We start from the raw sequence: 16,359 nt of genomic DNA, 5'->3' as shown, positions 1-16,359 counted from the left end.
CGACTCCTATCCTCCCCTCCCCTCCTCTTAATCAATGTCACCAACGCGGACTCATGGATTCCTCAGATCATCCTCATGGAACTCCCAATCTTGTTACCCCTTTTTTTCACCTAGCTAATTAGCTAGTATTCTCTAAACCTACGAACACTTAAAGGAACACTCCGCCCATTTTCAACCAGCTTTGTATCATTAGAACATCAGTAGTATATCAGAAAACTGTAAACGGTTTTGAAGTCTGTCATTTAATTTGACAGTTATTGAGTGTTAAAGTGTGGACCAGTGACATCACTGGTCCACACTAACTCAAATTAATAACTCATTAACTCAAATCAACTCTCAATAACTGTCAAACTATTCATCATTCATCATTCATCATTCATCAAACCTGGCCCGCCCAGTAATAATAATGTCTAATAACAATGTCTCTGTGGCACAATTGGTTAGCGCGTTCGGCTGTTAACCGAAAGGTTGGTGGTTCGAGACCGCCCAGGGACGACAAGTGTTTGAGGGGCTGTCGCCTCACAGCTAGAAGGTCCTGGGTTTGATTCCTGCCTGGGACGCTGTGGGTGCTGAGGGTGGTGTGTTCCTCTCATGTCTTCAGTGACTATGGGCTATCTAGTCGAAAGGGCCTTTCTGTGTGGAGTTTGCATGTTCTCCCCGTGCCCCCTGGGGTTCCTCCATATATAACCCCCAACTAAAAAGATGTGGAAGATCGTCGTCTGACCAGTGGCGGTTGGAAGAAGTTCGTCCCCGTGCGCTTCACTGCAACTGCCCACCGCTCCCTGGCCTGACCATGGAGGAGGAAATGTGGAGGACAAATTTCCCGGCGCCTCCAAAGCATGCATGTGTGTGTTCATGCCACTGTGTTTGTGACAAATAAAGACAGGGTTTGTCCATCCAGTTTAACACGTTCACTGCCATTGGCGAGTCAACTGGTCAAGCAGAAACCAACGGTTGACTGCCAATGGCGAGTCAACTTGTCAAAAATTTATTTTTTATTTTTTTGACGGTGGGACGTTGATCTAACCCTTTTACATCTCCTATATAAATATGGGAGCCACCGAACGTGTACAACCCATTCCACCGACCCACTAAGTGGCGACAGTGCTCTCCAGAGTAGAAAAAGCCGAGCCAAAACTGCAGGGGAACGCGCGAGGAAACCATTCTCATACTGTAAAATGGATTGGCGAAAACGCTTTCGCTTTCGCGCATTATCGCGCTGGGAGCTGGCAGTGGGGGATTGCAAATTTGCATAATAGATTATGGGTGCAACACACTTTGAAACACCGGCAGAAAGCCCACAATTGCACGCAGCTTCATTCCAGCTGAGCTCACAACCGAAACGAACGAGCCCCATGCAGACTCGCCCAAAGAGCAGCCGCCAGCAGCCAGGCAGCACAGACAGGCAGAGCCTCGCTTGTACCGCTGCAGCCACAGAGGGAGGAGAACACACACGGAGGGAGGAGTTTGAAGGAGAGGGGGGTTTCCTGCTGCTATGGAGGAAATTACTGTTCAAAACTATTGTTTAGATGTCTGACGTCTTACGCCAAAAATAAATGGTTAAAGTGACTGTTCTATTGAATTTCACAAAAAGCCATTTATCTCAGCTTAAATTTTCAGACGCTGAAACCATGCTGTATTCTACTGCTAATGCCTATGTAGCCGAGCTTATTTTATTTATTTTATTTTGTTTATTTATTTGTCCCGATTTCTGTTGTATTAGTGAACTTCCCCTAAATCTATTCTTTCTAATAGGTCCCACCCTACTGGTTTAACTACGTTAGCTTTTTGTTCCCCTGGGGTGGTATTTTGGTGTTACACGCCCGGACGCAAATTGCAGTTGCACTAACTTGTTGCCGGTAGGTCACGTTCTCCATTTGCTCTCTCGTTTGATATAGATATTTATATTTTTCTTTAACTTAAAATGACACTATCCTCCTGTACAGAGCACTGTAAAATGCTAGCGAACTCATTGATCCTGCCTCCTTAGAGTGGAGAGTTTTTATTTCGTTTTCAGACTGTTATGTTTTATTTAGCTAAGCTAGTTAGCTTCCCGCTAGCTAGTGGCTCTGTGCCTTTGCTGACGTTGGGTCCGGGCGCAGTCAGTACGCGGCGTGTGCCGTTCAGAGTCACGTTATAGTTATATGGGTCATGTGGTAATGTGTATAGTAGGTTTATGTGTGTTTCTGTGATTCCTTTTTGTAGAGATATGTGGAGAGAGAGACGTGAAGTGGTGTGTGACACCGTGTTTTTGTCTTTACATGTGAAGGTATGTTTACCCAATGTGTTTATGTTAAATTAATATTTTGCACTAGAAAAAGAGAGAATTGGGTTTATGTGGGGGAATTGTGAATGTATTTTGTATCTTTTATATTTTAATGCACTTTATTTTGTTTATCTTTATATGCCATTTTATATTGTATTGTACATTCGAATTGTATAATGAAAATGGCAGTTGCACTAACTTGTTGCCGTAAACCCAGTGATCCCAGCAACGGTGTGTGCCTGTCATTCAGCCAACAACATAACATCCAAATACACAACGCAGAATAGTGGCTGTTACATCTGGTGCCGTGACCCGGATTCTTCAGATCAGCCACTGCAGATCGCCGAGGTTAAGCTGTGAGCAAGTAAGCGTATCGCGCCGTGAGCGAGGAGAATCCGAGGAACGCGTGGACAGTGACTGTTGAAAATATTAATAATAGTCATAAGTTTATGTTCTTAAAGAAAGAAAAAGTTTTATTTTGTGGTTTAAAAAGGAAAGAACGAAAGAAAAATAACCTGATGATCCTGGTGATGATTGAAAAAAAAGGTGTTTAGTTTTGCTGAAAAAAAAAGAAAGGTCTGTGGACTGTGGTGACTGTTTATTTTGTTTTTCAAGAAAAAAGATTGGGGATCGTGGTGACTGTTATTTAGTGTTCTCTGGATAAGTTTATTTGGAAAAAAAGAACAAAGAAAAAAAAGTTTGTTTTGGGAAGAAAAGAAAATATTATTTTACACATTTTATACAGTTAACTGTACTGATTACACTGTATTGTACTGTATTATTGCAGTTGGTCTACAATGTCGGTTACACCAGTTACCAGTATGGGGAGGGGTAGAGGGTTGATGACATATGTGAGCAACCCAGATGGGGCGGTTAGGCAACTAAATTATAGTAACGCCCTAAATATGGATAATTCAACACCCATAGTGAGACCAAAATTCCCCACTCCCACGGCCACTAATAGTGACACCCCAGAGCAATTAGGTGGTGTCACACCCATAGTGAACCCCAGATCCTCCACCCCCGCCGCCACTAACAGTGACACCCCAGAGCAGTTAGGTGGTGTCACACCCATAATGAACCCCAGATCCTCCACCCCCGCTGCTACTAATAGTAACACCCTCGAACAGCTACGTGACCTGCTGGGAGAGTTAGGTACCCAGATCGGTGATGCTGTGGTTAGTCGCATATTGGCCAATCAAACACTTAGCCCCACAATAAGTCCCCCACCCCCCATAGCTTCCCCGTCATTGGGGCCCCCGCCCTCCACACTTGACATGTCCCAACTGAACGTCGTGGTGAAGACAGATGCCAAGGAACCAGTGATGTATAGAGGGGATGGCACAGACAAGTACACCGTCCAAGAGTGGATAGATGTGGTGGATGTGTATCTACGCAAAAAAAGCTGTCCTACCGCAGAACAAGTGGATGAAGTCCTCAGCCATCTTTCGGGACGGGCAAAGAACATCGTCAAGGTGGGGCTGAAGAGTCGTTCTGACCAAGTCACACATCCCGAAGTAATATACGACATATTAAGAAGATACTTCAGTGACTGCCCCATGTCCAGCTTGCCGATGGCTGACTTCTATGCCACACGTCCAGACGCAGATGAGAGTCCAGTGGACTACTGGGTCCGACTGAACACAGCAGCTGAGCACGCCGACAGACACCTGCAGAAGAGCGGAGGGAAAATGGAGAACATGTCGGCAGAAATTGCTATGATGTTCATCAGGAACTGCTCCAACTCTGACCTCTCCAGTGTGTTCAAGTGTAAGCCCATCAGCAAATGGTCAGCCAAAGAAGTACAAGAGGCCATCGACGAGCACCAAAGAGAACATCCGGCAAGAAAGAGGCCCACTAAAACAGAAAGACCTAACATAGTTACAGCAGCCGCAGCTACCTGCAGTCCTGTGGTGGAGGAGTTGACAACAAGGAGAGCTGGTGTTCAAGAGCCTCCCACACCCACAAAGGGGAGCGCAGTCACTGCTGCGGAAGCAGGAGCATTAGAGCGGGTACTCAGCATGCTGGAAGGCGTCCTGGCTAGAGCAGCTTCACCAGTCCAACAGCCGACTCAGTGGACACGCCCTCTTTCTTGCCGTGTGTGTGGTGAGAAAACGCACATCACACGTGAGCACTGCATGAAGGAGAAGAGGTGCTTTGGATGTCTGGAGCCGGGCCACCAGAAGAGGGACTGCACAAGAGCCTCGCCACACCAAGCTCAGCCAGAGAACCGCACACCCAACCAGGGAAACTGATTCACTCACACTCCAGAGGGCAAAGTGTGAGTGCGTCATGTCAGACCCTCAGCAGAGATGAAGATCTAAGCTCTGTGTATGAAGAAAGCTGCAAGTCTGCTCAGAGTGGTAGTACCACCATCTACCAAAATATACACAGGCTCGAGAAGGCAGACGATCTATTCTACACTGACGTGACAGTGAGTAACCAAGTTGTACTGCAGTCCCTGCTCGACAGTGGTTCGATGGCTTGTACGATGAGTGAAGACGCTGAAGAGGAGCTCCACAAAGCAGGATTACTACCAGAGAGCACTCAAACCAGCATGGATGTTATCCTGGTGGGCTGTGGCGGTGTGCAAGTGCGGCCCAAGTGCATTCACCAGTTGAAACTGAGCATCTATGGACATGAAGTAAGCGTGCCCACTTTAGTCGTACCAGGCCAACGTGACCAGATGATAATAGGCACCAATGTGCTCAAACACCTGCTACGCCAATTCAAGCGAGACCCCAGCTACTGGCGAGTGATGAACAAAGCTGACTCTTCTGGCGAGCAGAGCATCGAACACTTCTTAAGCATGCTCTCAGGCATAACAAGATGGAAAGGCGACAGTATCCCAGACACCATCGGGACTGTGAAGCTCGCTAGTGCTGTGACACTCCTGCCCAGTCATGAGCATATAGTGTGGGGCAAGCTTCCTGGAAATGCTCCCATCTCAGTGGGAAGTGCCATACTAGTGGAGCCGACGAAATCCCAGTCGCACAGGAAAAGCATCATGGTAGGAAGAACCGTGGCAACAATGACTGGCGACAGATGGGTTCCTGTAAAAGTCGTGAACCCAAGTGACAAGCCTATAACACTGAAGAGGAACATGAAACTGGCCGATGTTTCACCATGTGTAGCACTGGAGGATTTCGAGCTCAGTGCGAACCATGCCCCTGACACAGAGTTGAAGGCACAAAGCCAAAGCATCCAGAAGAACACTGACCATGTCCACGGCACCCCAGGAAGCCCCACCCTTCAAGAGAGGCTCAACAGCCTAGGGCTAGGTGAAGTTGACACGAGCTTATGCGAAGTATCACCCTACTGGAAGAGCCGGCTGGTGGAGCTCATACAGAAGTACGAAGATGTGTTCTCCAAGGACAAATTGGACTGCGGCCAAGCCAAGGACTTTGTCCACAGAATCCATCTAACGGATGACCGCCCCTTCCGACTACCATACCGCCGAGTCCCACCAGGCCAGTACCAGAAGCTGAGAGAAGCCCTCTCTGAGATGGAAGAGAAAGAGCTAATACGCAAGTCTTCAAGTGAGTGGGCCTCTCCGCTGGTACTCGTATGGAAAAAGAATGGCGATCTACGTATCTGTGTGGACTACCGATGGCTTAACGCACGCACAGTGAAGGACGCCCATCCAGTACCCCACCAAGCTGACTGTTTGGCCGCGCTAGGAGGGAATGCTGTGTTCAGTGCCATGGACTTAACGTCGGGTTTCTATAACATCCCCATGCACGAGCAAGACAAGAAGTTTACAGCCTTCACTACACCAGTAGGCCTCCATGAGTTCAACAGGCTACCACAAGGCTTGTGTAATAGCCCGGCCAGCTTTATGCGCCTCATGATGAACATATTTGGAGACCAAAACTTCTTGACTTTGCTGTGCTACCTCGATGACGTCTTAGTATTTGCTCCAAATGAAGAGGAATCCATCAAAAGACTCGAGATGGTTTTCGGACGGCTGAGAGAACATGGGCTGAAGTTGGCTCAGAAAAAGTGTCACTTCCTTCGGCGCAGCGTAAAGTTCTTGGGTCACATCATTGATGAGAGCGGAGTTGCCACAGACCCTGAGAAAGTGCAAGCCATCACTGCCATGACTGAAGCGGACTTGATGATGGAGGATGGAGTCACGCCCTCAGCAAAGAAAATCAAATCATTCCTCGGTATGGTAATGTACTACCAGAGGTTCATACAAAACTGCTCCAGCATGGCAAAGCCTCTGTTCTCCTTGACCGCCGCCGCCAAAGGCAAGACCAACGCCAAGCGCGCTATGTACTTCAGGAGACTCAGCCCAAGCGATTGGACTCAAGCACAGAGTGACGCTTTCAACCAGCTGAAGACTGCTCTGCTGAGCTCTGTAGTGCTGGCTCATCCCGATTTCAGCCGCCCATTCGTCCTCTCGACCGACGCCTCATTGGATGGACTGGGCGCTGTGCTTTCTCAAGTCCCCGAAGGCGAAAGCAAGGTGCGTCCAATTGCCTTTGCGAGCAAAGCCCTGAATCGTGCACAGGCCAAGTACCCCGCCCACCGTCTGGAGTTTCTCGCCCTCAAGTGGTGCGTCTGCGACAAGTTCAGCCATTGGCTGAAGGGACATTCCTTTACTGTCTGGACTGACAATAATCCGCTCACCTACATCCTCACGAAGCCAAAACTGGATGCTGTCGAACAACGCTGGGTGTCGAAATTAGCACCATACAACTTTAGCATCCAGTATATCCCAGGCAGTAAGAATATCGTCGCAGACGCCCTGAGCAGACAGCCATTCGTCAAAGCACGAGTCAGCAAGAGACTCATGGCAGAGCCATATGGAGCCTTGATCGAGGAAGCACAGCAGGTCCGAGATGACTCCATACAGGACGTTTTCCGGCTGAGTACGAACTGTCAAGAGGTGAAGGAGTGTGAGTCTGAAGTTGGATGTCGCTCCATGAGCAATGATGAGGTGACAGCAGTCTTGGATGGACAGATGGAGTGGGAGAAAGGAACGAAAGGGAGAGTGATCTCCTGGCTGGCTCATGACGTGCAAGAGCTCATCCCACCAGGCCAAATTGCGTTGCCAGTATTCTCCCTCGAAGAGCTCCAGAACAAACAACAAGAGGATGCTGTACTGGCAAGAGTCATCCATTATGTGACACGAGGCAGGAGACCATCTAGGAGGGAACGGGTCAAAGAGCCTCTCAGAGTCCAGAAGACACTAAAGCAGTGGGACAAGCTGAAGATGTTAGACGACATCCTGTACAGAGTGCTTAAAGATCCGTTGACCGGGAAGAAGCGCTGCCAGTATGTCATCGCTGAGGCGCTGGTCAAGCAAGCTCTGCAAGGCGTGCACGACGAGGCCGGGCACCAAGGGCAACACAGAACCCTCTACTTGGCGAAACAGAGGTTCTTCTGGACTGACATGGAGCGGGATGTCCGAGAATACGTCAAGACATGCAAGCGCTGTGTAGTGAGCAAAACACCAGAACCCGAAGGCAGAGCCCCCCTCGAAAGCATAAAAACAACAAGCCCCCTCGAGATGGTCTGTATTGACTTTTGGTCAGCTGAAGTCCCGAATGGAAAGAATGTGGATGTTCTGGTCGTGACCGATCATTTCACAAAGATGGCTCACGCCTTTCCATGTCACGATCAGTCAGCCAAGCAAGTCGCCCGCCAACTCTGGGACAGATACTTCTGTGTCTACGGCTTTCCAGACAGAATCCACTCCGATCAAGGAGCAAACTTCGAGAGCCAGCTGATTCAAGAGCTGCTGCTGGTCGCTGGAGTGAAGAAGTCGAGAACGACAGCGTATCACCCCATGGGAAATGGGGCTGTCGAACGCTTCAACCGGACGTTGGGAAGCATGATCAGGGCGCTACCTCCAAGATCGAAACAGAAATGGCCTCAGATGTTGCAGACATTGACCTTTGCCTATAACTGCACTGCTCATGAGTCGACAGGCTATGCTCCGTTCTACTTAATGTACGGAAGAACCCCTAAACTCCCAGTCGATGTGATGTTCCACAATGTGGAGAGAAACTCCGACATCGTCGACTATAACAAGTACGTCCTGAAGTTAAGGGAGGATCTAAAGGAGGCACTGTCATCTGCCCAGGTCAATGCCACGAACAGTCAGCAGCGCCAAGCCGAAGGGTATAACAGGAGGACCAAAGGCCATGATATCTTGGAGGGAGATCAAGTTCTGCTGTCCAACAAGGGCGAAAGGGGAGGCAAGAAGTTGGCGGATAAGTGGGAGTCTGTTCCATACGTGGTGGTTTCAAGAGATCCGAGGTGCCACACCTACCGTATCAAGAACACCAGCAGTGGGCATGAAAAGGTCGTACACCGCAACCGCCTCCTCTGTGCAAACTTCCTGCCACTCGAGATGGAGGATGAAGAGATGGAATCATCATTTGCCGGGTCAACTGAGTCAACCTGTGATGGAACGCGGAGCGAGGTGTCGGAGGTTCTGACAAGGGATGCGACAGAAGACCGGACAACCAGCTGGGTCTTGGACAGTCCTGCCCCCAACCCACTGTCAGAATGCCCTGATGTTGAGGAAGACTCCAGAGAAGTTGAAGTGGATCATAGTGTGAGCCAGAAGCCGATGAGCACGTCAAGTGTGGTTGATGGGATGCTCGATGACAATGACCCCCCCCTTAGCACCGCCAACAGTGCGGTGTCTCGAATGAGATCACGAGTAGGCAGGCTAGTGAAACCTGTCAATAGACTGATTCAGAACATGACACAAAAGAAGCTCTTAGTCCCTGAACTAGCTTGCTAGGCGAGCAAAGTACCCCCTGTAAAACATTAATTATATTAGGACTTTTATTTAACCGATTGCTCAGGTCGAGCATCCGTGGCAGTAGCAGTGATAATTATTAAAGGCTCCCCGTTTTGAAGAGGTATACGTGGTGTTACCTTAGTATAGTGGTGTATGAGGCGGTGTATAAGGCACCCCTTTTCGCAAGTGTATCCAGGAGGGTTGCGCAGCCCTCATGGGTCGCTTTCTCATTATGATGAGTGACTCATTAGTTGCAAATTGTGAATGTAAGGAGAATTCTGCTAAGTCCTGATGTATTTTGGTGAAGTTCAGGGGGGAGTATGTAGCCGAGCTTATTTTATTTATTTTATTTTGTTTATTTATTTGTCCCGATTTCTGTTGTATTAGTGAACTTCCCCTAAATCTATTCTTTCTAATAGGTCCCACCCTACTGGTTTAACTACGTTAGCTTTTTGTTCCCCTGGGGTGGTATTTTGGTGTTACACGCCCGGACGCAAATTGCAGTTGCACTAACTTGTTGCCGGTAGGTCACGTTCTCCATTTGCTCTCTCGTTTGATATAGATATTTATATTTTTCTTTAACTTAAAATGACACTATCCTCCTGTACAGAGCACTGTAAAATGCTAGCGAACTCATTGATCCTGCCTCCTTAGAGTGGAGAGTTTTTATTTCGTTTTCAGACTGTTATGTTTTATTTAGCTAAGCTAGTTAGCTTCCCGCTAGCTAGTGGCTCTGTGCCTTTGCTGACGTTGGGTCCGGGCGCAGTCAGTACGCGGCGTGTGCCGTTCAGAGTCACGTTATAGTTATATGGGTCATGTGGTAATGTGTATAGTAGGTTTATGTGTGTTTCTGTGATTCCTTTTTGTAGAGATATGTGGAGAGAGAGACGTGAAGTGGTGTGTGACACCGTGTTTTTGTCTTTACATGTGAAGGTATGTTTACCCAATGTGTTTATGTTAAATTAATATTTTGCACTAGAAAAAGAGAGAATTGGGTTTATGTGGGGGAATTGTGAATGTATTTTGTATCTTTTATATTTTAATGCACTTTATTTTGTTTATCTTTATATGCCATTTTATATTGTATTGTACATTCGAATTGTATAATGAAAATGGCAGTTGCACTAACTTGTTGCCGTAAACCCAGTGATCCCAGCAACGGTGTGTGCCTGTCATTCAGCCAACAACATAACATCCAAATACACAACGCAGAATAGTGGCTGTTACACCTACATAACTACTAACTCTACAAACTAACTCTTTTAGACAGAGAAAGCACACATTCTATTAGTTCTTTTGAGATTAGCAGAAAAGAATCCTCGGCTCTTGAAAGATGAGCCAGAATCCTCCAAAAAAAACGTTGGCAGAAGCTACCTACAGTATTGAAAAAACGGCTGGCAGTGAATGTGTTAATCTTTAATAATAATAAACTGGCAAATAGTAGTTACCGGCCACTAATAATAATGTTTATACTTTTTTTATTTAAATGTCAGCATTATGAACTAATATTGAAATGTCTGAATATCGAGTACAGCCCCAGATATCACCAAACTAAAAAAAGTATTAAGCATTAAATATATGAAATAATATAAAATAAATATATTAATTCCAGTAAATGGTAGTATTCTGCATAATTATATTGCTTTCATTTAACTTATCAAATTAACTCGACGAATCAAGGCTTGGCGCTAACCTTTGTTTCTACCGGACTCTGTCTTCCAGGTGACTGGTCCTTCGTGCAGCAGCGTCCTGTTGCGCCGGATCAGGTTGTCTTTGCTGAACAGCTGGCTGTCCTCCAGCTGGACCTGGGACTTGCGGTCCAGACGCAGGCTGATGTCCTTCAGACGAGCTGCTTTCTTATAGCTGTCGACCTGGGCGTTGACCTGGGAGATTGTGTGTTGGATCAGCGCCAAGGCCATATCCAGAGACTTGTGTTCCTCTGTGTCTGCAGGGATGATATAATACAATCGTCAGCCAATCTTTATTTATATAGCAACATTTCATATAAAAAGCCTTTTCCAGACAGCATCGGTATTACCAGTGAAGGTCGATTTGAGGTGGATTTGACTCATTTCAATCAGTCATCCATCCATGTAGTGGGGAACTGTGCAAATGGGTCACCCACTGTACAGCAAGATAGGCAAATCTCTCTTTGCCCTTCGGACGCCGGAACGCACGTCGGCCCATATCAGCCTGGCCTGCTTGGTATCTAATGCCCGGCCTGAATTAGAATCCCAGTCCGCCCCTGCTTTGAGCCCCTTGTCCTGTCCTACCTCAAATCCATCACAGACCCACTCCTGGTCCCCCTACAGTTTGCCTACAGAGCCAACAGGTCTGTAGACGATGCAATAAACATGGCCCTCAACCACATCCTCACACACCTGGACAATGCAGGAACCTATGCCAGGATCCTGTTTGTAGATTTCAGCTCGGCGTTTGACATGATCCTCCCAGCCCTGCTACAGGAGAAACTCTCCCAGCTGGGCGTGCCCGACCCCATCTGCAGGTGGACCACAGATTTCCTGACTGACAGGAAGCAGCACGTGAGGCTGAGTAAGCACATCACTGACTTTCGATCCATCAGCACCGGCGCTGCCCAGGGCGGTGTCCTCTCTCCCTACTTCGGTCTGTACACCAACAGCTGCACCTCCAGTCACCAGTCCGTCAAGCTCCTGAAGTTCGCAGACGATACCACCCTCATAGGGCTCATCACAGACGGAGATGATTGTGGATTACAGGAGGAACAAAGCCCCACCTTCCCCCATCACCCTGGGTGACTCCCCAGTTAACACTGTGGAGTCCCTCCGCTTCCTGGGGACCATCATCAGCCAGGACCTAAAATGGGAGCTGAACATCAGAGCTCTCACCAAGAAGGCACAGCAGAGGATGTACTTTGTGCGGCAGCTGAATAAATTAAAAGTGCCAAAGGCCACGATGGTGCACTTCTACACCTGCATCGTTGAGTCCATCCTCACCCCCTCCATCACTGCCTGGTATGCTGCTGCCACTCTCAAAGCCATCAACAGACTTCAGCGCATCATCCGCTGCGCTGAGAAGATAATCGGATGCAACCTGCCATCCCTCCAGGACCTGCATGCATCCAGGACACTGAAGCGGTCTCGCAAGATCATGGCTGACCCCTCCCACCCTGGCCACAAATTCTTTAAGACACTCCCCCACGGCAAGAGACTGAGGTCTGCCAAGACCAGAACCACCCGCCACAAGACCAGCTTCTTCCCAACCGCCATCAGCCTCACCAACAAGGCCCGGAAACCCCTTCCACCAAGGACCTTGGACTCAACTGAACTCCCCCACCCCCCCCCCCCCCCCCCATAAAACTGGAACTCATATCTAATTTAACTGGGACTGGAAATTAATGTAAATTCTCTGCACAATTCCCTGCAGCGCATGCACTGTATGCCTGGTGGGGCCATGAAAGTAGTTCCGGCTATCTATTTATAGTCCGGGAGCCAAATGCAGTTTTTTTGATTAACCTTGTTTCGTCGGATAAAGTTTTTTTCTCTGTTGATTCTTGTAGTTTGGGGTACCTATTGAAAATACAGGAGGGTGCCCGGTGAGCACCCTTGAGCATTTTTAGATATTAACCCCTTAAGTGCCAAAATCCCATAAAAATAGGGATTTATGAGATTTCATGCAAAATACTAAAATCAAATGCAAAGATTGGGGGGGGGGGGGGGGCAATGTTAGAAGATTTTGAGAAGACCTGGCCAGAGGGATTTTACAACTCCATCTCAAACAATGTAAAGACAATGACAACAACCAAATAAATCCAAGTTGACCACTCCACAATTTATGACCTAAATGCCATCGATTCAAGGGTAATGGACTGGCCAGCTGATGGTAGGACTGGCCAGCTGATGGCACCATAGCTGATTTCATCAAAAATGTTTAAGACACGGCTGAATTCATACCTATGAGACAGCGATGCCTACCTAATCTTCGACAGGTACCATGATTACAGTACTGTATCAAGTCCATCACCCGAGATGTCACAGAGACATGGGTTAGCTAGAAACACCATCTCTTAGCTCTTATGTGAGGAACTGACCCAGGAAGGATCAGCTTTTCCATCTACAGAGCACAAGCAAACACAAGTTGGTGGTGACAGAGGAGGAGCCATGTGACAGGGGAGGTGACAGGGGAGGAGCCATGCCCCATTGAGATCAGGTTGGAAGAAAGAAGGAGCCGATAGAAAATCAAGAGGAAGAAACTGACACCATCATTGTCCAAAAGGTCCTGAGGTGTGCTGGAGAAGTCCATCAAATCTCAGTGGTTTCTGATGACACAGATGTGTTCATCTTACTCCTTCACCATTACCATCAGGAAGGACTGGATGTACACCACACATCATGGAATCGCCCCACAAGGAAAGGGCAATAGTGGACATCAAGTCAACACTGGCCAAGCATTCACAAATTGTGAAGAACCTTTTACCAGCCCATGTCATATTGGGATGTGACACTGTAGCATCTTACTATGGGTTGGGAAAAGGCTCTGTCATCAAAGTCCTCAAAACTGTACAAACTATCTGCCATTTGCAATGTGGTTGCACCATTCCAGCAGGTCCCCGACCAAGCCACTGCCTTCATCTCAGCCTGTTCTGGTATAGAGAGCACAGACATGTCACACACAAGGCTTGTCGGCGAGGAAAAGAATGGGAAAGGACACATGTCTGCTCCAAACTTAGCTGCTCTACCCCCAGTGAATGAAGCATTCATTGAGAATGTTAAAAGAGCCCACTTTCAAGCAATATATTGAAATATCAATGTAAATCTGCCACTAGCATTGAACACTGAGGCGTTTGTATGGAAAAAAAACACATGCAACAGGTCACTGAGCCCAACCACTGTACCGGAAGATTGCAAACTTGTCCCAGACTACATTTTGGAGATGATCAGGTGTGGCTGCAAAACCCTTTTAACTCCAATAAGTGCAAATGTGAAGTGCCTGGTCTGCCATGCACAATGTTCTGTGCATGTTTCAGGGTAGGATGCACAAGACCCAAATAGGCTTAACTATACCATCAGACCATCAGCAGCAAAATGTACCCTTCACACCTCCCAGTGTGTATCATCTACTCTACATGCCAATGAGCAACAGCTCAATGGATGTTCTCATCCAGCACGACCCCTATTGTCATAAACAGTTGGTTTTGCTGGCACGGCCTAAAAGGGTTAATATTATGTAATGTGGAATGAAATACATTGTACATGACCTCCTTTATGAATAGACATTGGAGAAAACAAATTGGATGCATTTGATTTGAGTATTTTGCATGAAATCCCGTAAATCCCTATTTTTCTGGAATTTTGGCAATTAAGGGGTTAATATCTGAAAATGCTCAAGGGTGCTCACCGGGCACCCTCCTGTATTTTGAATAGGTACCCCCAAACTACAAGAATCAGCAGAGAGAAAAACTTTATCCGACGAAGCGAGGTTCAATCCCATGGCTCCAGGACTATTACCTTTAATTAATATTTCATGAAGAGTCAAAAGAGAAGGCTTCTTGTGTGAACGGCAGTGTTTGGAATAACGCCGTTTAAAAGAACGGCGTTAGGTAACGCCGTTATTTTTTCAGTAACGGGGTAATCTAACTAATTACTGTTTCTGTCGTTACAACGCCGTTATCGTTACTGAACGCTATGCGGTGCGTTACTATGAAATGATTGAGTAAACTACCCGTAGCCTACACTAGTGTTGTCAAGTGACTGTGAGGAGACCGGGTGGGTTAACATAACGAGATAAACGATTATGATTGGCTAAGGCAGAGTCATGTGTTTCATGGTAGCCAATCGGAGCCAGTGTTTTCACACACGAGCCATAGTCTGGGCACCTTCCACCCCGCTTTTTGTCATGGGGCGTAAACCACGGAACCAGAATGAACACCGGAAGGCAGTGCGCCAAAAAACGTCTTTGTTGCCGTTAGCTTGACGTCTCTTGCCTCGATTAATTGTCTGATGCAAAGCTTCTGTATTGGCTTAAAAGATGTGAGATTGTGAATCCGCAATGTTTCTAAAATAACTTCTTCAAAAACTTCGTTCGGTACGTCCATCTTTTGTTTTGTTGTTTGCCGTTCTGATACTTGTGTCAAATTGTCAAGTTAACGTAAAAGTTGACGAGCTAGAAACGCTGCCCATCCGGTCTAGGGCGGGCTCTAGGCCGGAACCAGGTAGGGTGACAAAATCAATTGTGAGCGGAAGCCAGGCTCTTTCTCGCCGAGAAGAGCCTGGTGACGCGAGGTTACACGAGCCAGGACATTAACAACGAGATAAGCGATTATTGGCTAAGGCAGTCATGTGTTTCATGGTAGCCAATCGGAGCCAGTGTTTTCACACACGAGCCAGGACACATCACACGCACGACACACACACACACAGACACACCAAACAGATTCGAGGAAGCAGCAGAAATGGCGAGTCCGGAGCAATCCGATGAAAAGTTGGCATTTTCAAGGTGGAGATATAACGCAAATAGTTACTTTCCCTGGTAACTAGTTAGTTTTATTATAGAGTAATTCAGTTACTAACTCAGTTACTTTTTGGAACAAGTAGTGAGTAACTATAACTAATTACTTTTTTAAAGTAACGTTCCCAACACTGGCGCCGAGGAGGCGCTGAGAGGAAAAGAGAAGGCTTCTTGTGTGAATGGTTAGCCCTTGTTCACACAGGACGCCGAACATAGCAGAACTGAAGCTTGAAGCAGGCACAAGCTGAACTGATGCCTAACTGATGCCTAACCGTTCAGTGAACGGTTAGGCACACAAGAAGCCTTCTCTTTTCCTCTCAGCGCCTCCTCGGCGCGCCTTGAACCCGGCCACAACTCCCATTGACTTCATGACTGGCAGCTTCAAGCTTCACGTGTCACGCTTGGAAAATAGGACTGAATCCTAAACGATCGCTTGAGCAAGGCGTGAGAGTGGCTTCAGTGTAACACGTGCGTGGGTGGTGTGAACAGCCTCACCTTATAGGCATCGCGATCTGACCTTCCGTTTCCCAGAAAATGGCAACTTTTCTCTGATTGGCGGCGACCTCCCACTATCCAATTGACAGCTGACATTTTCTGGGAAACGGAAGGTCAGATTGCAATGCCTATAAAGGACTATATGTATTTTTTCACCCTGAATCCAACGCCGCCATCTGTGTCTCTCAGTCTCTATGAGTTACGGTTGCGGAGATACGTCCGCCCTGCCTGCAGGACTACAGGAGAGAAATAGAGGACAGAGGGGGTTGGGGGTTCCAAGTTACTAGGGGTGGGAATCACCAGATGCCCACGATACGATACTAAAACGATACTTGAGTCACGATACGAT

The 16,359-nt window shown here is 47.4% G+C and overlaps 1 protein-coding gene across 2 annotated transcripts in view; it reads right to left on the bottom strand.

Moving 5' to 3' along the window:
• LOC310791782 (uncharacterized protein) overlaps positions 1-16,359 on the bottom strand; it is a 134,980-nt gene that overhangs the window by 81,670 nt on the left and 36,951 nt on the right. For both annotated transcript variants that reach the window (XM_083653446.1, XM_083653447.1), the window contains exon 6: positions 10,723-10,974. In XM_083653446.1, the coding sequence (XP_083509572.1) occupies positions 10,723-10,974 (252 nt within the window). The remainder of the gene's footprint in view (positions 1-10,722; positions 10,975-16,359) is intronic.

Source organism: Poromitra crassiceps, assembly GCF_964638095.1.
Source record: "Poromitra crassiceps genome assembly, chromosome: 17".
NCBI lineage: Eukaryota > Metazoa > Chordata > Actinopteri > Beryciformes > Melamphaidae > Poromitra > Poromitra crassiceps.
Note: the sequence above shows the minus strand (reverse complement) of the source record. Positions and strands in the feature narration are given on the sequence as shown.